General features: G+C 54.3%; 7 protein-coding genes across 7 annotated transcripts; 5 read left to right on the plus strand and 2 right to left on the minus strand.

Annotated features, from left to right (window-relative positions):
- Positions 1-772: 772 nt before the first annotated feature.
- On the plus strand, positions 773-5920 carry B0T26DRAFT_845705 (C2 domain-containing protein). Its single transcript, XM_060447591.1, has 4 exons — positions 773-1339; positions 1403-1700; positions 1752-4453; positions 4512-5920. Exons 1-4 carry the CDS (start codon positions 1148-1150, stop codon positions 5859-5861), a joined length of 4542 nt encoding a protein of 1513 aa, XP_060303890.1. The 5' UTR covers positions 773-1147; the 3' UTR covers positions 5862-5920.
- A 1170-nt stretch (positions 5921-7090) lies between these two features.
- B0T26DRAFT_746844 (ELMO/CED-12 family-domain-containing protein) lies at positions 7091-9355 on the plus strand (the record flags this gene model as incomplete). Its single annotated transcript, XM_060444750.1, has 1 exon — positions 7091-9355. The coding sequence occupies one exon, from the start codon at positions 7091-7093 to the stop codon at positions 9353-9355; it is 2265 nt and encodes a 754-aa protein (XP_060303891.1).
- Positions 9356-9945: 590 nt separating this feature from the next.
- On the plus strand, positions 9946-12093 carry B0T26DRAFT_690530 (uncharacterized protein). The gene is made up of 2 exons (XM_060441083.1): positions 9946-10382; positions 10495-12093. Exons 1-2 carry the CDS (start codon positions 10265-10267, stop codon positions 11622-11624), a joined length of 1248 nt encoding a protein of 415 aa, XP_060303892.1. The 5' UTR covers positions 9946-10264; the 3' UTR covers positions 11625-12093.
- Positions 12094-12535: 442 nt separating this feature from the next.
- Positions 12536-14757, plus strand: B0T26DRAFT_671218 (uncharacterized protein; the record flags this gene model as incomplete). The annotated part of the gene is made up of 4 exons (XM_060439293.1): positions 12536-12810; positions 12893-13004; positions 13135-13598; positions 13986-14757. The coding sequence occupies 4 exons, from the start codon at positions 12536-12538 to the stop codon at positions 14755-14757; spliced, it is 1623 nt and encodes a 540-aa protein (XP_060303893.1).
- Positions 14758-14920: 163 nt separating this feature from the next.
- On the plus strand, positions 14921-15401 carry B0T26DRAFT_91945 (uncharacterized protein). The gene has a single exon (XM_060448153.1). It carries the CDS (start codon positions 15085-15087, stop codon positions 15346-15348), a length of 264 nt encoding a protein of 87 aa, XP_060303894.1. The 5' UTR covers positions 14921-15084; the 3' UTR covers positions 15349-15401.
- A 681-nt stretch (positions 15402-16082) lies between these two features.
- On the minus strand, positions 16083-18295 carry B0T26DRAFT_91990 (ATP-NAD kinase-like domain-containing protein). The gene is made up of 2 exons (XM_060448154.1): positions 16771-18295; positions 16083-16694 (listed from the first exon to the last, which is right to left on the minus strand). Exons 1-2 carry the CDS (start codon positions 18182-18184, stop codon positions 16204-16206), a joined length of 1905 nt encoding a protein of 634 aa, XP_060303895.1. The 5' UTR covers positions 18185-18295; the 3' UTR covers positions 16083-16203.
- Positions 18296-22459: 4164 nt separating this feature from the next.
- On the minus strand, positions 22460-23467 carry B0T26DRAFT_632066 (uncharacterized protein; the record flags this gene model as incomplete). The annotated part of the gene is made up of 3 exons (XM_060436415.1): positions 22460-22876; positions 23053-23210; positions 23284-23467. 3 exons carry the CDS (start codon positions 23465-23467, stop codon positions 22460-22462), a joined length of 759 nt encoding a protein of 252 aa, XP_060303896.1.
- Between the last annotated feature and the right edge of the window lie 355 nt (positions 23468-23822).

Genomic DNA, 23822 nt, shown 5'->3' on the forward strand with positions numbered 1-23822 from the left:
CCGATTTGGCTGAGCGGCCTCCATCTTCAGCTTGCGTGGTTGAGGTGATTTAAATCGTCGAGTGCATGTGCCCAGACGGCCAGACGCTCTCGGCGAGCTGAGGGGGGTTGGGACTTGCATCCAAGGTCTCCGACGTGGTCGGAAGCCGTCTTTAGCGTTTGGGCATCTAGTACTTGTTAACAGCTCGAGAAAAGGAAGGCCACGAAGAAGAGGCGAAGGTTAGTAGTAGCCTCTCGCGTTACTCAAGGTCTAGGGGCACTACTTACTGTGCGTAGTGACATGTTGAGTTACCCAAAGTCCGGCAAGTGGGAGATGCGGCTTTTTGACCCTTCCAAGGTTACAAGGCATACCGTATAATGCACTGCCCGGCAGGACAGTTCCGAGAAGGAGAAGCCAGCTGTCGCAAACTCAATGGCAGTGGCTCGACAAATAGGAGGAAACCTGGATTCTCATCTCCGCTGCGCACGCATCTAGGCTCGAATAAATAAAATCTTGGCTTCGTGGGACATCGCCAGATTTTACTTTTGGGGGGAAACCGGGTTCGGATTAGCCTGAGCAGAGTCCACCACTACGACCCCATTCCATCTAATTGGAGAGCTCTGTTCCCCGCCCTCGCTCCAAGCAGGTTCTGACGTAGCGTCTGATCTTGCAGCTGGGCTGGGCGCTCGTCAGTGGGTGTAGAGCTGGGACCCCGGTCGGTCCAGCTCTCCTGGGAAGATCACTTGCGCCTTGGGGTCAGCTCGGCCCGTCCATAGCTTGCGTCTCCCAGTTTGCGTAAGTTTTCGTCCCTCAACCGGAACCCGCCAGCCTGTGTGTTCTTGTTGCTTGGACGCATTTCTAATACTGGCATTGGTTCCTGGGGTTAATTTGTTTTCCCTCTTCCGACCGCAAGTTTGGCCCGAGTTTGTTTCTGTTGGCCTTGTGCCGCCCGCTTAACTCCTCCCATTCCATGCTCTCGAAGCTGGCTCCAGGCCTAGACACCTGACCTGCTTCGCCTCACCATCTTAAATCCTAGACAGGGCTGCCCAGCTTCTCCCGTGGAAATCCGCCAAACAGACGTGCCTCATAGTCGCCTAATCGACATTTCTACTGCGTCAATTGGAGAACAGGACCAAGGCTGCAGAGGCAGCGAAGGGCGCTAGCCACAATGGACCCTCCTCAGGCCGTTGACGAGAACAAGCAGCAAGGCGCTATCGATGCCGCTCGCGACCCCGAAAGCTCTGTCACTGCCGACGACGCCCAACGCGAGATAGTCGAGAACAGTAAAGAGGCTGGAATAGCGGCATTCACATTTAACCCTGATGCCAGCACCGAGGAGAAGAATGCTCAGGCCAGAGCCGTACGTGGAATCGGATCATTGTATCCTGCAAGGCTCTGTCTCGCCTATACTAACTTATCGCAGGCAATCCCCACCGGTTTCCACCGAAGACCCAAGGGCGTGGCTATTGCAACGGATATTGACGACGGTTCAAAGGCTGACATCGACCTCCCCTCTCCCTCCAAGGCTGGCGCCGTCGAGGTCGCCAAGGGCGAAGATGGGAAACCACTACCGAATGGCCACGCGAGCGAAGGAGCTGTCATGGGCGAGATGACAGGCTGGGCGCCCCGGTTTGGCTGGCCTGCCGACGAGGAGGAGGATTCGTCCCTGTTAGACCACACGACATGGCTGGAATCGCGTCTTTCTGACGCTTTCTTTGGGGGTGAGAACACGCTCTGCCCATCCACTGACATTCACTGCTGACTTGGCCTAGACTGGTACCACAACGCGGGCGTGATTTTCTTTGCCTGCATCTCATCCTGGCTCGTTGCCGTGCTCGGCGGCGGCCTTGGCTGGGTCTTCATCGTCATGGCGGTTTGCTCGACGTATTATCGGACCTCGATCCGCAGGGTGCGCCAAAATTTCAGAGACGATATCACCCGGGAGGTTGCCATGAAGAAGCTCGAGACCGATAATGAATCCGTGGAATGGATCAACTCGTTCCTGGTAAAATTCTGGCCCATCTACCAGCCAGTCCTTGCCCAGACTGTGATCAACTCGGTCGACCAGGTTCTAAGCGGCGCCACCCCGGCGTTTTTGGACAGCCTAAAGCTCAAAACCTTTACCTTGGGCTCCAAGCCCCCGAGGATGGAGCATGTCAAGACATATCCCAAAGCCGACGACGACATTGTCATCATGGATTGGCTGTTCAGCTTCACGCCGAATGATACGGCGGATATGACCTCCCGCCAACTTATCAACAAGGTCAACCCCAAGGTCATCCTCGAGATCCGAGTGGGCAAAGCCATGATTAGCAAGGGCCTCGATGTGATCGTGGAGAACATGGCCTTTTCGGGTCTGATGAGGCTTAAGATCAAATTGCAGATCCCTTTTCCCCACGTGGAGAAGATCGAGATGTGCTTCCTCGAGCGGCCCTCGATCGATTACGTCTGCAAGCCTCTTGGAGGCGAAACCTTTGGCTTCGACATTAATTTCATTCCCGGCCTTGAGAGCTTCATCCAGGAGCAAATACACGGCTCCTTGGCTCCCATGATGTACGCGCCTAATGTATTCCCCATCGAGGTAGCCAAGATGCTTGCCGGCACACCCGTAGATCAAGCAATCGGCGTCATTGGCATTACCATTCATGGTGCCCAGGGTCTGAAGAACTCCGATAGTTTCTCTGGCACGCCTGACCCTTACGCTACAGTCTCCTTGAACGGGAGACAGACACTTGCGAAAACGAAGACGATCAAGGAGAACGGGAGCCCCCGCTGGAACGAGACGCACTACATTATCGTCACTTCGTTCAACGATGCTCTCCAAATCGAGGTCTTTGACTACAACGAGTTCAGAAAGGACAAGAGACTTGGCATGGCCACTTTCCCGCTTGAGAACGTTGAGGACCTAAATGAATACGAAAATGAAAGACTTGAGCTCCACAATGACGGCAAGGCAAAGGGCATTATTACCTGCGATATTCGCTTTTTCCCCGTTCTGGAGGCGGCAAAGACTCCGGATGGGACGGTGGAGCCGCCTCCCGAGTCAAACACAGGTATCCTTCGGTTCACCGTCGAGCAAGCCAAAGAGTTGGACAGTGGCAAGAGCATGATTGGCCTTCTCAATCCCTACGCGACACTACTGCTCAACAGCAAGGAAATCCATGTCACCAAAAAGCTCAAGCGTACAAACAATCCCGTCTGGGACAACGGCTCCAAAGAGATGCTCATCACTGACCGGAAAAACGCCAAGCTGGGGGTTGCCGTCAAAGACGACCGCGATATTGCTGGCGACCAACTTGTTGGAACTTACCAGATCAAGCTTGACGATATTCTCGATCTCATGAGCAAGGGCCAGGACTGGTATAACCTTATTGGCGTCAAGACTGGGCGCGTAAAGATGATGGCTCAGTGGAAGCCCGTCGCTCTCACAGGCGTCGGTGCTGGCACTGGGGGGTACCAGACACCTGTCGGAGTCTTGCGAGTCCATTTCCAAAATGCCAAGCAATTGCGCAATTTTGAGGCTCTGGGCAAGTCGGATCCATATGCTCGCGTCCTAATGTCAGGCATTGAGAAGGCTCGAACTGTCACATTCAAGAACAACCTTAACCCAGAGTGGGACGAAGTGCTTTATATTCCCGTCCACTCGGGTAAGGAACGATTGCAACTCGAGGTCATGGATGCGGAAAATGTGGGCAGAGACCGAAGTCTCGGTCTAACGGAAATCATATCTGGCGATTTCATGTCTCAGGGCGAAAATGGAGAATGGCTTGTCCGCGACGACAAGCTTCGCCGTTCAGAAGGCCTCCGCATCCATGGCAAAGGTGCTGCCAAGGGCATGCTCAACTATACGGTCGCCTTCTATCCGTGCCTCAATATCGCCGATCCCGCCGAGGAAGAGGAGAGGAAGAAGAAAGAAGAGGAGGAAAGGAAGAAGCACGAAAGACAGAAAGACAGCTTCTCGGAGCACAAAAAGTCGCTGGATACTCCACGCTCGCCAGAGGCCGGAAAATTCTCCACCACGCTTGGGAGCAAGGAAGTCGGGAAGCCGGCGCCTGCAAGGAAGGAATCCAGCAGGCCTGTCACACCATTGACACCTGCTACCCCGACCAGCACTGCACCAAGAAAGTCCCGAGAGGATAGGGAGCCGCCAAAGCTCTACCTCACACCCCAAGAGTTGCTCAAGTACGAATCCGGTCTTGTTATTTTCAAGCTCATGGATGCGGATTTGCCGAAGAGTGGAACTCGTATTGAGGTTTTCGTCGACGATATGGCCTTCGCGTCTTACACTTCTTCTACGGCAAAGACCAAGACGCACAAGTTTGATGAATACGGCGACTGCTTCATACGAGAGCTTGACTTCTCGAAACTTACCGTCAAAATCTGCGAGCCGTCGGACAAGCAAGACGAAGCTGGCAAGCAGCACACTCTGGCCAAATTGACTGGCCGCACGGTTGATACTCTAAGGCAATGCCTGGTAAGTGAAATGCTGCTCGGGGTTTGCGATGGTAGAACAACTGCTAACCCGATAATAGAATAACCCCACAACGCTACAGATGAAAGATGACCAGGGCAACGTCTACTCCATCAAGATCAGCTTGAAGTACGTTCCCGTCAAGATGCAGCTGGACCCAAGCGAGAGTATCAACAATATGGGCAACCTCCGAGTCGATATATTAGATGCTCAAGATCTTCCATCAGCCGACTCCAACGGCAAGAGTGATCCATTTGTCAAGTTTGAGCTCAACGGCGCCGAGGTCTTTAAAAGCAAAACGCAAAAGAAGACACTGCATCCGGCTTGGAATGAGTATTTCGAGGTGCCGGTGCCATCACGTACTGCGGCGAGATTCAAGGCCACGGTGTATGACTACGACTTTGCCGACAAGCCTGATTTCTTAGGCGCCACCGAGATCAACTTGACCCAGCTGGATACTTTCCAGGCCAGGGAGTTCCGTTACAAGCTCGATGGAAAGTCCGGGACCCTACGCTTGCGTCTTCTCTTCCGCCCGGATTACGTCACGAGGAGCAAGCAGGGGACTTCAACTTTCTCCGGGACGTTTGCTGTGCCGGGCAAGATTGTGACTGGCGCCGTAGGCGCGCCAATCAAGGGAGGTGCGGCCGTTGTCGGGGCCGTTGGGCATGGTGTGGGCATGTTGAAGCGCGGCTTCCGTTCCAATACCTCAAAGAAGGATGATGATTCGGACACGGCCAGCTCAACTAATATTCCAATAATCACAACCAATGGGCCGGATCCGACCCCGGGCATGGGCCTGAAGCGATCCACCGGACTCGCAATTCAGGACGGAGACAAAACCCCCCCAACCCCCGAAGGTAGAACTCCGGGTATTGCGAATGGTGGCTTTTTACATCACTCTCGGACGAGGAGTGCGGGGGCGTCTTCAATCCACAGCGCTATCTTCGCCGGCGGTGCTACAGGGACAGCCACATTCACGATTGCCTCGGCGTCAGGATTCCCGCCTTCTACCGACGTCTACGTTTCAGTGACGCAAATGAAGGATGGCAAGTCGAAGGTGGTGGGCAAGACAAAGCACCACAAGTCGGCCACAGGGACTGTCAGTTTTGACGAGACATTCAAAGTCTCGTGCAGCCCCGACTCGCAGTTCAAGGTCGAGGCCAGAGAACACCACACGCTTAAGAGCGATGACGTACTTGGAGAGAGTCTCTACTTTGTAGACGACACGAACACAGGCCAGGAGAAGCCAGTGAACGTCGGTAATGGCACTGTCGTGATCAAGAGCTCCTTCGCGCTGACGGAGAACTCCTTGACGCCCGATAGCCCCAAATCTGGCGGAGGCGTGCGGAGAAGTTTCTTGAGCAAGAGAGAGAGCAGGGTGCCAAGCCGGGAGACGACGCCAATCCCTTGAAATTCATTCGTCTTCTATTTCTCTTTTTCCTAGTTGTTTATTTTATTTTATTTTATTTTATTTTATTTTATTTTATTTCATTTTATTTCATTTTATTTCATTTTATTTCATTTTATTTTATTTTATTTTATCTATCTATTTATTTATTTATTTTTATCTCTTTATTTGGTTCAAGTTCTAAGAGATTTGGCTTGGTACACATTGTTAGTGGGTTCGCGGAGATGGAACAGCACCCTGAACCGGGGGACATGAGCTTTGTCCTTTTCCAAACATATCCTGGCAAACCAGCGATTATACCTTGGTCTCCTGGGTATGGAGATTTTCCTATATTATTACTACCCAAGACTTCCCAAACGGTCCAGGTACGAAGTCGATTGGTCGCCAAATGTCAACGGCTAGAGTGGAGAATTTGAAGCAGGGAAAATGGGGTTCTAAAACAAAGAGGGAGTTGTCCAGGAATCTAATTGTTTCATTTGTATGACGGCCGACAGTCTGTATGAGAGGAAGGAAACGGTTAAGGATGATGGCCGAAAAGTGCAAAAAGGGGGGCCTTTGTAGGGCTTTGAAGCTTGAGCCTTGACTTAATAAGAAAAAAGCCAAGTTGGTCGTTGAATTCATTGATCAGCTATAGTGAGAATGTGAAGGTCCCGCATTAATCAGGCCCTCCGACCTTACCACCTAACTTATTGATATACCATGTATTCTGTATTCGTACGCTATGTATGAACATAGTGTACGTACAGTTCTGTATTTGCACTGCTTGTAGCTCAAGTCAGGTACTAGATGTAGTACGGATACATACGGTAGCCGTCGCTTGCAGGATACCTTAATTGCTACCGCTATTTCCGATCCCATAGCCCGATGATTGCTGCCAAGCAAATGGGATGTAACCCCGAAAAGCCAAGCTGGAGCTCTGACGGCCAAACCCCAAACCCCAACTTGCGAATATTTAATTGTCAAGCGGCGTAGATCCAGTTGTGCGATACGTTAGCTGCGACTACCGATTACCTACGTACCTTTGGTAAATCCATTGGCCCAATTACAGTGCTCACCAATCGTTTCTTGCGCGACCAAAAGACAGCGATACTTTAATCGAACACCCGCACGACGCATTGTTCCCTCCTTCGGCCGAACACGAACAAGAGAAAGAGCAAGGAGCGTGTTAGCAGGCAGGCAGGCAGGCAGGCAGGCTGACCGGCTTGAGAGAAAGCGACATAGACGGAGCAAATATGGACCAAGCCGACATACCGGCGCTGCTGTCGCGGCTCGCTAGCGACGAGGATGCGGCGCGCAAGATGGCCGTCTTCAAGCTGCAGTCGTCCATCAACGATCCAGCCTTCGCCGACGTATTCATTTCCTCAGGGGGGCTGGTAGTTCTGCGCCGCCTCATTATGAGCGCTGGTGGCAATACATTGGCCTACTCGCTGCAGAGTCTGAGCCGCCTGCTCGAGGTCGACATGGGCTGGGATATATTCGAGGGCCCCGCCGCCGGCGACCTGGTTGAGCGCGTCGTTGAGCTCATAGTCACCAACCCACTCGTCAATATCCTGCGTGGCGCCATGTCCATCCTCGTCGCCCTCGTCAGCCACTCCCAGTCCAACGCGCGCGGTGCCGCCCGCAGTCCCGGCACCTTTGGCTTCAGGGCACTCAAGCCTGCCGTCGCCGTCTACCCACAGTTCTTCGAGCTTGTCATCCAACAGCTGCAGTCAGCCGATCACGCCCTGTGTGCCAACGCCCTAATGCTCATCAACGCCCTGATACGGGACGCTGTCTCCAACGATGGCGTCGCTACTGTCGCGGTCGCCAAGTCCACCGGCGTTGGAGAGGAGTGGTCAAAATTCATAAAGCGCCTGCAGGACTTGGGGCTTATCAAGGCCGTTTACAACCTCCTACAGAGCTCGGCCCTGCAGGACCTCGCATACCCGCTCCTCGAGTTTCAGTCGCTGACGAAGGTGCTCCTAAGGAAGTGGCGAGAGGTGCGAGTCGATCTCGAGCGCCCCGAGCACAGGCGAGCGCTCAAGGGTCTACACCTCGCGAGCGCCCCAGACAGGCGCCACGCAAACGGCGGTCTGGCAGGCGTATTTGATGATGCCGAAGGCGCCAACAAAAAGGGAAGCCGCAGGCACAACCCGGAAAAGTGGCGGAGGCTAGGCTTTGAAACAGAATCCCCCGCGGTCGAGTTCGAGACGGCCGGCTTCCTAGGAATGATGGATCTGACCGACTACGTACGCAAAAACGAGGACGGCTTTCAGAAGTTGCTCTTGGAGCAGTCGGCTAAGCCGCTCAGCGGACGATGTCCCGTGGCTCGCGCGAGCCTGGCAGTGACCATGATTCTCTACGATCACTTCGAAGTGGACAAGTCGGACCTGGAGGATATTAGGGGCTACCAGGCCATGGACGGCCTCGGCGACAGCGGTAAGACCAATGACAAACTGTTCCGACCCCTGCTCCTGCAGTGGTCCCGGTTGCACACGGTCGGACTGCATGCCTTCTTCCGTATGTGGAAGGCGACGGGGGCGGAGCGGGACGACTTCGACAAGGTGGCTGAGCTGGTGCGCATTTTGGTCGAGCAAGTAGTAGGGCAGGCGAGCCGGACCAAGGACGTGCTCGAGGTTGAGGATGACTTGCAAGAGTACGATGCTGGGCGGCTGCGGGAACTACAGATGGAGCTCCTAGAGTTGTCGTTTGAGGACCAGTGGGGCACGCACCTCTACCAAGTGCGCGAGGAGCTTAAACACGAGGCGCTGCAGTTCGTCAAAGAGCAGCGAATCCGCTGCTTGCTGCAGGGGTCTTGGTTCACCAAACCTCTCTCCAGCAATCACGCGCGCCAGAACAGCTATCAGAAGCGGCGCCTTTACCATCCTTGGCGCTACGCTAAGCTCTCCCACAACCGCCGGTACCTACACTACGCCGACTTCGCCGAGCAGACGGCACAGGATCCAGGGCTTGACGCGCTCACCGAGAAAGTCGATCTCAGCACTATCAGCTCCGTCGTGTCCAATGTGTCGGCGCCCAGCGAGGAAGACGAGGCCGCCGACGAGACTAAGAGCCAGACGTCGACCGCATCTCCAGCTTATGGCAGGGCACTGTCGGCCAAGCCCACAACCAAGATCACCATATATACCTTCGCCGAGGATCTGGGCGCCGGCGGCGGAGGCGGCAACGGCGAAGCAGCAGGAGCCGTAACAAAACAAGACGGGGCCACTGGTTCTGGCGCCGGAAGCGGAGGAGATGCAAAGGAGCAGCCCATTCTCACACTGTTCCCACTCAACCACAGCCTCGCGTCCGAGTGGCTCGACGGCCTCCTCATGCTCCTCAACCAGGCCCCCATCACCGCCGAGACCAACAAGCTCGTCACCCTCGTCAGCGAGTACGGCCTCAAGATCCGCCTACTCAATGTCAGGCTCGAGGCCGTCTACGCCGGGCCCGCGCCAGGGGCGGGGGTGGTGCCTAGTCGTGAGGGGCTAGACGAGGATTACTTTTACGAGATTTAGGTGTTTATTTTTCGGGTGGTTTTGAGCTTTCTTGTGGCTTGTTTTTTTGAGCCCTGGCTGATTGAATTGGCCATATTTTTCTACTGTTACATATACCCCCTTGTCACCCATTGGTACTTGATTTTTGTTTTGTCTTATTCTTACTCGTTTCTCGACGACAAATGATAGGTGTCGAGTGCAGGCGTATACCATGTTTAGATGTGTTATGCTTTAAAACGTATCTGTTTCTCTTTTTCTCTTTTTCTCTTTCTCTAAGGAATCTCTAGTTGAATATCAGTGTACAGCCCGTGCCATGGTTTACTCGCATATCGTCGTCTTGCTATAATGTGACCTGTCATACTGTTGTGAGTGAGGCGTCGTGGTGTCAGAAGGGAACAAGGACAATGCGGCTCTGCTTGATTGAGCGAACGGTTCGGGGTACGTATTTCAGGCGATTGATTGTCTGTTCAATAGAAAGGCAAGGTAGTAAATAAATACGGCGTGATTATAGGCACGACCTCTGTTTCTTTGTTGTGTTATGCTTTTCGTCCTTTCAACTAAACCCTTCCAAACCGATTTCAGTATTGGAATTTTAAATCGAAGGTGAAAGAGCCCCATCTCTCAAAGCTGTCAGGGGTGCAGCATCCTCCCACACCATCTGGTGGTCCGTGCGCACCCGCATGGCGGGGTTGACAAAGGGCTTGTAGGGGTCCATGTCAGCCAGCCCACGTGCGGCTCTTGTCGTCATCCCCCCAACCTCTAACCTCATCTTTTGTCACCCACTCCCTCATCCTCGACGCGGTATCAGACGTAAGGCAAACCGGAGTTAAGGAGATAGAGACTCGAGTTCCTTTCGTCACACAAATACTCCCCTTCAGCCTAGCGCTCAGAGAGGCCCCTATAGGTCGGGGTTAGATTCATACGCCTCTCATGTTCTCAACACCACGAAAGCGGTCCAAGTTCCAGGGACGAACACCAGGGTCGTCGAGCTCGTACAAATTTGCTCGAAGAGAATCCGGAGGGATATTTCAGAACGGAGGATGGTTTTGTACGTGCCGCCATGCACGCATACCTACGTGCTTGAATTTGCCCTGCCGGATCGAGAGAAGCCCCAACGTAAATAAGTAGCGATTGTTTAGTTTGTGCTTACTTTAGCTCAGGTAATTGCGATCCTCGATTACTAGCCTCGCGCTTCCAGACGAAGAAGGCCGGAAAGAACAGGGGAAGATGGTTCTTCACATGCCAAAGAGGGCCTAGCGAGGAACAATGTGACTTCTTCCTGTGGGAGGATGCAGCCCATGAGCGCGAGAGCGAGTCGCTGTTCGTCGGCGATGGTGGCAGTGGTCTCGGCGCGATGAGCCAGAACAATGGCGCTATAATATACAAGAGCAGAGATGACACTCAGGCCGAGCTGGTCGGGACCATCGGTCGAGACCCGCCGCCTCTCCCAGTCTTGACACTCCGACCGATACAGTCGCGCCAGAACCTCTTCACTACTGGATTTTCACGGATTCTGCAAAGCGTTGATGCCACGGGGGCGTCAGATGCCGATCAGAAAGCTGTCGCGACGGGCTGGCGACCCACCACCACTTTACCGGTGCAGGCATCCCCTATCGCTGCAAACTCTGCATCTAAAAGAAAGAGGAGCCTGTTTGGGGACGAAGTGGGCGATATCGGAATAAGGCGCAAGGATTTTGAAGACTTTGACTCCGAGGACGAGCAGCAGCTGGTTGAAAGATCAGACCAGAGTAGCCGGGGTCAGCAACGCAGCCAGATTGCCACATCAACCCGGCAACGGCAGCCTTACGAATTTGGCGAAGTGTCGACCCCCACGCCGCAGAGAGCTCCTTTCACAGCACCAAAGTCGGAAAGCACCAAGCTCGTGCGGGTTTCGGATGTGGCTGCGGTCAGAGCAACACCTAGCTCGACTCCACTGTCCCAGAGACGAGGCGCACTCGAGGGGAGCCACGGCGACCTTGAGCAAGCAGATGACGAAGACTATCAGATAACCGCGCAGGTGCTCGACTTGCTGAAGGACGAACCGGTCACGGAAGCCACACGGGGAAAATTGCGTGGCCATTTAAACAACTATGCCCTCCAGATGCGCGGAATGGAACGGGGTCGCGATATGACCCGGGCTGCAATAAAAGCGCGCGACGCCAAGGTCGGCGAGCTCCAGGCGCGTGTCAACGAGCTAGAGAATGAATGCAGGACCAAGCGGGAGAAGATCCGGAGCCTCAGTAGTGGGATCCGGGCATTGGTCAAGGGCGCCGATGATGATGACGAGTGACTAGAACATGGGATTCAATCCTGTACTTTTGCATTGGGCTTTGGGCTTTGGGATGTAATGGGACGAGTTATGGGGAAAGGAATTGGGATGGGATTGCGACTGCTTGTTAGGATACCACTTGATTTTTACTTGATTTTTTCACATTCTCGGTTCCCCTACGAGCGGCAGATTCCTGGGGAAATGTGCGCTACAAGACGTGGCGTGGGTGCGGACGGACTAAGATGGCCCGTCCTGTCCTGTCCTGTCGTTGATGCCGTCGAAGAGACTGCTGCACAACGTCATTCTGTCAATAGCTGAACCTGGGCTTCTTAGCAGGCACAACTGAAGTCTGCAGTCGTTCAATGGGTGGCAGGTTGGATGCAAGACCAGGGTAGTGATAATTCAATAGAGGCGAAGAAATTGAAGTGAGAAACCTGAATGCCAACCACCAGCATATCTTGCGTGGACCCCACTGTATTTGCATTGCACGGTTTGGCGGAGACGGCGCGTTGACGAAAAGCGCGTAAAAACGCACGGAAGGGATGCAGAGCTCGGCATTTTAAAGCTTTGGCCCCCGATGTTGACTCTGTTTCCTAAAATGGACGGGGGAGCGCGACTTGCGACACTCTAATTGGCCCGCTCTCGACGCGGGAAAGAGCGGTGCTGCACACGACGTGGGTCCTTCAAGAATTGAGGTACCTGGCCGTTCCTAGATGATCTGCCCCCCAGATCGCGGGCTCTTCAATTACATATCCCCCCCCCCCTCCTCGGCGCCTCTCAAGTTTCCAACCTATGGCTCTCCCTGCCCACGTCAACTTCTTCTCTCGTTCTCGTGGTGTCTGGGAACCGTCTCTTCCCGACATCGTCTCATCCTCCTCTCGTCTGTAATAGTAATACCAACCAATCTCGGTCGACTGAGCCTGTCTTTCAAGATGGACCCTCACGCCGCGTCCTCGTCCTCGTCTCCGTCTCCCCCGCCCTCGCCCAGACATTCGCTCTCGCCATCACCCGGGCCAACACAATCACATCTGCCCTCGCCCTCGTCCTCGCAGTCGGCCGACACCACCGATGAGCAGCTGCCTAGCTCCCCAATTAACAATGCCAGACTCCCCACGGCTTCTCGTCACTCGTCTATCTCTCCGACCGGCTCCCCACTACAGCTTTCCGAACTGGAACGCCACCCCAAGGGCAAGAGGAAACGGACCGCGTAAGTTGTGCTCGTCAACCTGGTCGAGGCCTGCACGCTGCCCGGCCCAATTAGCACGCCTTTGCTAACCGTGACCTTCCAGTGCAAAGGACAAGGCCATCCTCGAGGCTGCATACATCGCAAACCCAAAGCCTGACAAGTCGGCGCGACTCGACATCGTGAAGCGCGTCTCGCTTAACGAGAAAGAGGTCCAGGTTAGTCCTTGCCGAGAAGTGGAGCTCCACCAACTCCCCCACCCCATCTCTGACCCCCCCGTTGAGGCTGTGGCACGCATCCAGCCCAATTGGCCCTGCAATCCTGCAATCCTACTGACACCAGCCCTAGATCTGGTTCCAGAATCGACGACAAAATGACAGGCGAAAATCCCGTCCGCTTTCACCCCAAGAGATCGCCGCCCTGAGATACGGGGGTATGCAGATCCTTTCATCGGATCCCATGCCCTTCAATTCGTCATTCAGTACCGACAACGGCAACACATCGCCCGCTCAAAGCATGTCGCGGCCTGAGACAGGTGCCACGTCACCTCCCCCTCTTGACCATGCCGGCTCCAGCATCTGTGATGATCAAGACAGGACGCAGGACATCCTAAGCTACGACGACGCGAATCCGGGCTTCCCGCTGCTAGAAGCTGTGACACCGGCACAGAAAACGAAGCCCGCTGACGAATCCCATCAATCCTTGACACGGTCGTTCTCCGGCTCTGTCGGCTACCTGTCCAACCGATGGAACATGTCCAGCTCCTTCTCCTCGCCATCCGCACTCGGCCACGGTGGAGATGATTCTTTCAAGTATGTCGCTGTTTTTGTCTTCGAAGCGTGTCGTCGAGATTCTAACACGAGATGTAGACTCGAGTGCTTCGCAGCGTCCACTAGCTCCTCGTCATCCGGCCCGGTTCTCCCCCCACTGGGTTCTCAATCTTCCCAGTTCCGCCTATCGTTGTCGTTGGAAGGTAAGGCAGAAGTGGTTCCATCTATGCCCTCGCCTCCACGCCAAATTTCTCAACCACCATCCACGGATGCTTCCTCCATGCAGCATCTCGGTCCGGTCCGTCGACCCAGCCCTGAACAAGGTCAGGGCGACTCACCTTCTGTCACTCTGCCGCCTATCTCAATTCTCACCAGCTCCCTTCCTCTGTCTGGTAGCAGCGCCATACCGCCGCGTTTATCACGTGGCAGGTCAAGAGACGTCCATGCCTGGGAGTTCTGCTGCGACGCCGAGAACCGCGAAGATGCCTTGACCGTGCAGGCCAAGCACGAGAGCAGCGGCTCGGCCATTGCTGCCATTAGCCTCCTCAGGTCCGCCAGTTCGAGCGGCAGTCCCCTGCAGCCTAGCGGTAGCGCAAAGAGGAATTCAGCCATGAGCAAGGCGGTACCTCGCTCAGGTTCGGCGAAAAGACCCAAGCTAGGAAGAGCGACGAGCAGTGTGGCAAGGTTGCAGACCGGCTTTGGTCCCGAGGAGAATAAGGAGGTCCGAAAAGATGCTGTTTATAACCCTGAAAAGGTCAAGGTGTCCATGCTTCTTTCTCTGTCGGGCAACGATTCGGACAAGGAAAACTGGAGTCCAGACGAAGAAGGCAACCCTCGGCTCCCTCTACCCCAGTCTCAGCCTATCGGTGTCCGGCGACCCCTCCCTTCTGGAGCCTCATGGCTGGATAAGAGGAGTCCCCGTCGGACACCGGGACGTCGCCCTCAGGATCGCCGCACCCCACCACTGCTCGGGAGTCGCGCAAATACGGCCCCACTGCGTGGGCGTAACGTGCGTGCCGGCAAGCGGGGCCAATCCCCGCTTGAGATATTTGAGGATGTGGAGGATGATAGTGGCCCGAATGTGCCCGCACTCGACGAAGAAGTAGAGCGGTTCATGCGTGGTGTTGCCAGTCCGAGCAAGAAGGGCGATGTGGATGCCGTCGCCGGTCTACTATCGCTCAGCCAGGGCAATTGGCGGTAGTGATGGTCCACCCACTTCACCTTGTCATGTGGAAAAGCCGAAATGTGTCTTCCATTTTCGGGCGAGGTTCCCGTTAACCGAGCCGAGCCGGGTATTGTGCCTTTGTGTTCTTGTTTTGAGGCAAGCAAAAAAGCACTTTCATGCCTTGTTATTTCTGGCGGGGCCGGCGGCGGAATTATTTTCAGTCTTTGGGAAGGTTTCGGTGGATGTATTTTGGTTTTATTTTTTTTACCTTTTTTTGGATGACCTGGATGGAGAATATGGAAGGAAACGGCCGGTGTTCTTGTTTACATCATTCCGTATAGTTTGTATATATGTGTGGCTAGGATGGGAAGGGATTTGAGACTCGGTCTCGGATTTTTCTTGTTGTTTTTTCTTACCGGAGGTACCCAGTATCGGTGTTTATGGGACTTACCTTGCTGCTGTTGTTTATTCAGCCTAGTGTGGCGCAAAATATTATCGATTAGTTTGCTTAGTTTGACCAAGCTGTACAAACTAAGGATTGACTTTCCCGCCTGCGATGTTCATGTTCCTAGTGAAATAAGACTGACTGAGTTCGGATGGATGATCCTGCCTCCGAATGTGACGTAAAACCCAGATTGGACGAAACCTAGAGGTAAGTTCTAGGCTAAGAGAACTGCAAGTGGCAAGATTGTGATGTTACCATGACATTCAATTTCACGTAGAGCTAATTAGTTCTTAGGAGTTGGGCGAAAACTGTTAGCCAAATAAGCGCTTCACTCACTCGGGTAAATTTGCATCCGACACGTTGATCCTCGGCCGCGTCTAAGACAAACTTGGAAACAGATGTGGTAATTCACAATGGCATCTGTTTTTGTTGATATTATTTTAGATGCAAGGCACGAAATGCGAGACTGAAAGGTTCGTATTAATGAAGAAGTAAGTGGTAGATGACAACGGTTGTCTTCTATGTACTGTTGTCTTAAGAGTCTGCATTCCCAGCACGACTGCCCACCTCTTCTTTTATGTTGCTACCCTCCTGGCCTGTCGCCCTGTTTCTACTTCTTATGCCGCGACGGTTCGACACAAGAAATCCATATTTGTTCAATAGAAAAGCTAAAAAGAAATCATACTTCATCTTCGAGTTAGTGTTGATAGGCCCTTTGGCCAAACGAGACAAAAAATGAGTCTCGCAGGTGGCCATGCCAGAAAGGTCCCTCCCTAAACGCCAATTGGACCACATAAAAAGTATCAAAAACCCATATGAACAAAGTGGTCCTGCCAATCCTTTCCCTCCCTCTCGTCCGGCTGTAGCGTCATCCCGGTTGTCTTAATGCAAAGTATGTGAATAATAAATGCTGTGAATGATTCCCAAAAACGGCCCCTCTCTTGCCTTCCAATGTCCAAAAATAAAAATAAAAGAACTCGAATGCGCTCTACTCATCGCTGTGGCGTTTGCACTGCCGTCTTGTTTATATTTCTTTTTTAAAATCCCAGTAAACTCATCTGTCTTCGGAGCGGGCTCGCACTGGTACTGCTCTCTTCGCTAACATAGCAGGCAGAGTCTGTGTCGATGTCCCAGCCGTCATCTTCCTCGGTTTTCCCATCCTCGCTACCAACGGCGCTATCGCCGGTATCGAAGGCCTTCTGTGTGGCGGCGCGTACATTCCAGCGCAGGGTGCGCGAGACGCTGTCGAACCACTCCGTGTCGGTACGCACTACTGTGGGGAAGGGGTACTGCGACGCCGTGATGGTGACATGGTCTCCCTGCTTTAGTTCAACGCGGCCCTTGCCGTCAAATGCGCAGTATGCAGTGGCGCGGCTGTTGCGCGGGATCGACACACGCAACAGCATAGTGTCCGACAGCACCATGGGCCGGAAAGATAATGTGTGCGGACATATCGGGGTCAGTAGAATGGCCGGAATATCTGGGTGGACAAGCGAGCCACCAGCCGAAAGAGAATATGCTGTGGATCCTATAAGAAAAGAGGCATTAGAGCACGGAACAAAACATAGATGCGTCAGGACAAGGCAGGGTGACGTCAAGCTTACCAGTCGGGGTTGAGAAGATGCAGCCGTCGGCCTGGATTACAGTCAAAAGCTCATTATCGCCATACAACTCCAAGTTGGAAACATACGGCGACGGGCCACGGTCGATGACGAGCTCGTTCAGGACTTCGAACTGTTCGCCTTCCTCCATCTCGTGGCCCATGGGGCCGTCGCGGTACACGGTGCAGGTGAAGCGCATGCGCAGGTTGACGCGCATCCCCTCGTCACCCATGACGCGATTGAGGTGGTCCCTGTACCTCTCAAACTCAAAGCTCGTCAAGAAGCCGAGACTGCCGAGGCTAAACGACAGGACTGGGGGTACAATCCGCTGAAAGAGCCATGATGTGAACAAGACGGTGCCATCACCGCCGAGTGTTAACACGAGGTCGAACTTCTCGGGCTGGGTCCAGCAGAGGTCAGGCGACCAGTATTGGAGCATCTCCTGGAAGCGGGGGTTCTCGGCAACGATTCCGGGCGCATTGAAGCGTTTTGAATTGCGGAGCTTGGCGTCGACAAACACATTGACGCCGAGGTCAGAGCCGTAGCGCGGGGTCCGGAGTAGCCACTGGGCCAGTTCACGGGTGAGAACGACCAGCTGGTTGTCGCGGGCTTTGGTTACGATCATGACATTTCTCACAGCGCGCTTGATGGGGCGGCGCTGGAGCTGCTTCGAGACCTCTCGGACGCTGGTGGCTGTCTGCACGAGACGCGAGTGCGAAACCCAGTCGTCGTTCTTGATTTCCTCGAGCACCTTGTCGATGTCGACGGCGTCGTCGAATCGATTGTGGTAGAAACAAGGCGACTGGAGCGAGGGGAAGGCGGCGGTGGGCGTCATGCTCTGGCCGCGGACGTTCTGGACCTGGGCAAGGCCGTTGAGAGCGTCGCACAGCTGCTGCGACGAAGAAGTGGAGGGGCGCATATCACCACCGGAAGGCATGGTGGCGGTCTTGTGTGCAGACAGCATTCCGCTGAGCGACAGGGCCTCGGGCTTGTTGTTGCGTGCCACTGAGGCCAGAGCCTTCATAATAGTCTGGCGCGGGACGGACTCAACCGAGAGGGCGTTCTTGCGGTGGGCAGAAGCCGGGTGAGAACGCGGCGGCTCGTAGAGAGCAGAAGGGGTAGTCCCTTGATGCAAGTCCGAGTTCGAGGGCGTCGTCGTCGGTTGGGGGCCTAGTGATGGCTCAACGGACGCGAAATCAGCGTTGACGGCATTTCGGGGAGAGGTCGGAGGCTCCGGAGGTGTTGTCATGTGTGCGAAGACGGCACTGGAGCTCTGGGGACGGTTGGCGTCGGACGGAGAGGCAGACGACTTATTAAGTCCATGCTCGGGCAGCGGCAGCGGCGGGAAGGTGAGATCAGCCAGCGGACTAATAAGGGCTGGGTGAATCGCTGTGGGCGATGAAATTGGGCCGGACATGTTCGAACAGCTGCGTGGACTGTCTATTTTCGGCCCGTCCGTGGTCGTAGTGATTCTTAGTGTTGGGTAGTCCCTGGAGGTCTGGGACCTTCTGGGCTCGCTCGCTAGCCGTGTCTTGGCCAGGCCCCCCTGTTGGGCCTAAACAGCGCCGCTTCACTTCGCGCTGGCTTAACAAAGGCCCCCGGAAATAACCCCACAGCGCTGTGGCCGGGGCGCTGTACGATGGTAGTGCAGTACAATGCACTCTCGCAGCCAAACGAGGTCGCAGCGAATCAAAGACACTGGCAACCTGGAATTCGAAGGCCGCAGAACAGCGGGCTCGCACGACCCGATCAGACCGAAACCCGACGCAGCCAAATGGAAGACCTGCAATGCACCTGGCTTGCTTGTGTAACGCAGGCTGCAGCACGGCACGCAGCACGCAGATAGCACGCAGACGCAGATGCAAGAAAGCACAAGCGGGCACGAACGAGGCGGGAACCGACCCGAGGGGCGCTCTGCCTTGGCGACGTCACTCGGCGGCCAGAGACGGCTCGCAACCTAGATGCAGAAAAGCTGGTGAGGCTTGCTTGCTCCAAGGGATTTGAATAGCTAGGTAGTGGCGCAACACCAGCTCGAAGACCGATGCTTTTGTGGTGTGTGTTCTTGCTGTACTGTAAAACAGATGTAGGTGATTGTGTGCTGTCAAAACACACAGTCACCACCTGGGCAGATGGAAGTTGCTTGCTTAGATCCGGACTCGGCGGTCAACCTGCAGTGGAGAGAACGGCCCACACCAGTCAGTCAACCCCACCAAAAGCTGCGTGTGTGCTGGCCAGGGGCAGTGCCTGCCGCAAATCCACCCGACACGTTCAGGGTCCCTGCCCCCGCGGCCATCACGAATCAATCTCATCTTCAACGTTCGGAGGGGGTTTCTTACAAGAGCTTCCGTCCAAACCACCTCAAGTGAACAAACGAGATGATTATTAAAAGCAAATAACGGCTTCAGCAGAGAGCGAATACGCCAATGCTGAAGGATCGAGCAAAAATGAGTGCGTGACAGCGAAACGGGAACGAATCTGTTGACTTGGAAAAGTGTGGTGCTGAGAGGGGCTTGGTGGCGGGGTTACTCTGTCAATGAACAATTGACTTAGTAAGGTTGTGGAATCCCGTGGTTGCAGTCTGGCTTTGTGAACTCTGTGGCAATTGGCTTTGCTAAGGTATACGATTGGGCGCTGTGCGTGATTTGGGGTGCAGCGTGCTGCACGTGGCCACCCAAGTAGTAGTGAAGCAAAGAACAATGAGGGTGCAACAAGTCTCAATGAGTTGCAACAACCAGTCGGACGCCCAGATGGATGGGTCTATGGTCTATTCGGCCGGCCAAGGAAAGTGGCTATACCGGTAAAATAATCCTAGGGGTAGTAGCACCGCTAACTGGAGTCAGGTGCAGGCCGATGGTGATGGAGAAGGAACGAAGCCAATGCAGAGTTGACCGAAGTGATAGAGTGATGCCCGAGGCGATTGGAGGAAGCTCAAGGTCCGAGAGCGTGACGGCGTTTAAAAGTCTAGATGAAGAATGATGGGAGATCTATATATAAACAAATATTGAAGGGCTGCAGTAAATAGAGAGAAAGGAAGGAGCAAAAGGCCGCAAAGTTGAATGCAAGAGACTAAGGTACATGTAAGTACAAGAACTACCAGAGCTCTGCTTCCAACGTGCGCTTCAAGTGAAGAGAAGAAGGAAGGGCGGCAGGAGGTGTGGGTTTGGGAGAGGGCAAAAAGGTTGGGTCATCGAGATGAAGACTGAAGACCAGAGAGAGAGAAGAAAGGAGCATCGTGATAGTGCGTGTGGCTTAATATCAAGCATGTCGGAGCTGGTCAGGGATGGCGGGTGAAGCGGCTCCCAGCTCGATATCGTTGGAGCCTGTGCTCCAGGGAAGGGGTTGCCCGGAGGAGCTGCGTGCAGAATATTCGATACAGAGGTACGGGGACAATACCTACGGCACGTATTGAATGTACCCTGAACCCCAGGCGGTGCTTGGGGATTTGAGACCAACCCAATTTGCATCCTCAAGCGGCGATGTCCCTTCACGTATTCGTCTAAGGTATGATTACACCTTACCTTCCTCCCTGGACAGCAACGATGGATACAAAGGTACGAAGTACATACATACATACCGCAGCAGACGGCTCAGGCCCGGCACTCGATACTCGCAATGCTGGCCAGCCAGCCAGGCCCGCGTCGCTGTCTAGATGTTCCAGAAGAGTGTGTCGTTTTTTGCAATGGCGGGCTGGGTCCGTCCCTACCAGTGCTGCTGGTATCAGCCGCCATATCACTTTCGAGGCTCTCGGTGAGACGAGGAATCAAGGTAACTAAGGTAGGTATCCGTACTGCCACGTCTTAACGTCCCATCGCTTTGGATGACAAGAAAAATAAAAATAGGTCGGTAATAGGGGGATGACACTTGGGATTCCAAACAAGACCCCCCGTCTCCGCGTTCCCCGTTGCATTGGCGGCTCCTGTCAACAATCCAAACTCCTGGCTCCTACACATTGGACGTTCAAGATAGGAGCAATTGGAAGTTAGAGGGGACGAGCGGGCCGCTTACGGGCAAGAAGTGCAAGGGCGGTTCCTACACTAGAATCTCATCGGTCTGTGTGGCTTGAAAGCTTGTTCACAGGGTAAGTGGCATGGAACTTGCAGCCTGACCTGAGAGCTTCCATGCCCCGAGCTTGCTAGGAGCTGCTAGCCTTGAGCCTGCTCGGTGCTGGGTGCTGGGTGCTAGGTGCCAAGAGCCAGACGCGCAAAAAGAAAAGCGCCGAGCGAGTCTCATGTTTTCTCCGCAACGCTAGGGTCTGGAGGCGAGCAGTGGGGGTGGGACGCTAGTGCGGCATCGTCGAGCGGCACGGATTGCCTTCGCTGGCAAATCTGCACCTCGGGCCAGCCCCGCTGAGGATCATTCTGCAACAAGAAGCTGTTCGGTATGCTTGCAGCCCTGGGTCGGTCCCTGGGCGGGCTCGGCGTGAGGTGAGGTACGAATATCCCAACCAAAGCAGCCGCATAACGATTCCAGGCTCTCAAGCACATCCACGTACGATCCTGCCGTCGTCGCAAATGTTTGGAAACTTTTTTGACGACGAATCGCGACTCTGCAAAATGTTCTTTGCAGCTCTGGTTTGACCCGCGGCGATGACGCATCCCCTCGCAGGAACCGTTCTGGCTCTTGTACCTCGAAAGTCGGCATCAGCCGCCGATCAGCAATACGTCCCTAAGTTATTAGTTGCCCAGCACAGTACTATACAGTCCCATCGCAATGGCCCAATAATCATGACTCGGATGGTGGTAAAGAGGCGTTTGGCTTTGTCTCAAGCACGAGTTTACTGTGGAGAGACTCTTCAATGCTTATTATTGTACTGTATGTACATTCTGTACGGATACTGTGCATACAATACTGCAAATACAGTACCGTTGGAATACGGAGGCGCTACTACCTACGGATACAGGGAGCGAAAGCGCCAAAGCACGGAGACAAACCCTAGGTAAAGTGCTCCGTATCCGTACCTTCCTCCGGAGTAAGTAAATGGGGCTGCTATCGACTAGGTTCATGAGCTTGTTGAAGCTCGTGTCGCTGCACATGGGCGAGAGCAAGCGCCCGGTTTCGAGGTTCCTTCTCAGGCAGCTGCTACTTATTTAGCCTCAACCCTGCAAAAAGAAAAAGAAGGGCGTGTCCGAAGCCCCAGGGAACTTGTCAGTGTCACAACCCTCGATGGGTGGTAGGGAGCAAGAGAGTGAGCTGAAACAAGGTCCCGGCCCGCTAACGGGGAAATCCCAAAACGCGAACGGCCGTGCGGGCGGACCCCCAATTGTTTGAGGCGACGATACTATCCATCACGACGGACACCAAGAGCTTTTGCCAAGAAAAAAGTACGAGCGGTGGTAAAACGATCCCAAAAGGGGGTAGGTAGGTAGGTAGCATGCTGTCCATTGCAAGAGCTTTCATGTGATGATTCGCAAGCCGCGATAACTGCCGACTTGCTGATTTGCAGCTTGTAGCCGCGCAGCCATTTCCGGCTGTCTCGTGGAATCCATGCTCGCATCCTCCTCTTCCACGGCTTGCTGCTCTGGTACACAAGCCGTGTCTATCACCGCCACGGCCGTGATGCAACGCTATGTTGTCGGCGGCTGATGAACAACGGAGCAGCTCTTTTCATGCTAGTCTCGACCTTGAGAGCGCCTAGCCTGACAGTTAGGCTCCGACCAAGACGAGACAGGTTTGGCAATCCTCAGCCGAAGCCTCACTTCCAATAGAGGTCTGCCGCTACTTTGGCTTCCACGGTTGACCGGAGGAATTGGCGCATATCGGAGCCGGCGGCATCCTCGCTGTCGTCGAGCATCACATTGATACCGGCCTTGGTCGATGTGGGACGGCAGCAGATTTTCAGGGCTGCTTCGTAGACTCCGTCCCACTCTTTGACCGTAAAGTCGCCTTCGCTCTCTGCAAGGAGAAGCTCGTCATAAGATGTGAAAGCCAGGACATGGACTGACTGGGCCTGTTCGAGATCTCGCGGAGAAGGATCAACTACAAGTCTCTTGGTCTCTTCTTGGGGCACGACTGCTACAACGCTGGCTGTTGCCGTCGCTCTCATCGGCACAGCGGCCGAGATCAGCCCCAGAACGGCAGCCTGAAGCAGGGATGGCACAATGGGGAAATTCTAACAGGGTGAGTAGTTAATATGTATTCAAAGTAGAAAAACGAAAACGAGACGAGCCGCCGGCAAGCGTGTGTGTGAGAGATAGAAGGAAGAGAAGGGGCCAGGTCCCGTGTCGCCTGGTTCAGAGCGACAGGGCAGATCACGGGCACATGGACGCCAAGAATCAGGGCCCTTACCAGGCTAGCCTGAACAAGCTTTGTGTTGACATAGTCGTTGTCGGGTGTGGTCTCGATCTGAAGCACGATCTGGATGAGCTGGCGCGGGAATGACTTGACGAGGATAAGTTGAGTGAGCGACGATTCGAGGATGGATTCCAGGTGTCGTTCTCGTGTGCCTTATTATAGAAAAGACACGGTGAGCACAAAACGGGCCCCAAAGTTGGATTGCAGGGTGCCTAAGCTTCCTACCTCCAGTCCCGGCCGCGGGTCGCACGACGACATCGACGTGGGCCTCGAATGCGTGTTCATCGCGTCGCTGGGCCTCAATAGGCCCGTTCACTGAAGCCGTCACTGTGTAGCCTGCATGAGCGTATCTGGCAGACCCGTCCGCGCGCGGGAGCACAGACAGGGTGGCTTCAGGAATGACAGTCATGTTTATTGACTTGGAAGTGGCGGTGTCTTTTCGGATTCGGGGCCCTGAAGCGGTTTCTCAAAAAAGTCGTTTTTGAGTCTTTCGTCTCCCTCGCACAAGTTGACGTCTGTGCTTGACGAAGTTTCGATTGAGCTCAGCGCGAGGCTGACAGGCTTTCCGGCATTGCTACGGGCTGACTGCAGCCGTTGCCCCGCATTTTAGCGTCTGCAGCCCAAAGAATGGGGCCACTTGCAGGGATGTTGGGCCCTGCACAACGAAGCACACCAGTTGCTTGAGAGCCTCCAATTCGAATGAGGGGCAGGCATTCAGGAAGCGTCCGTCATCCTTCATCAAAACAACCGGGAAACCTACCTTA

Source organism: Lasiosphaeria miniovina, assembly GCF_030549165.1.
Source record: "Lasiosphaeria miniovina strain SMH2392-1A chromosome Unknown B0T26scaffold_1, whole genome shotgun sequence".
Lineage (NCBI taxonomy): Eukaryota > Fungi > Ascomycota > Sordariomycetes > Sordariales > Lasiosphaeriaceae > Lasiosphaeria > Lasiosphaeria miniovina.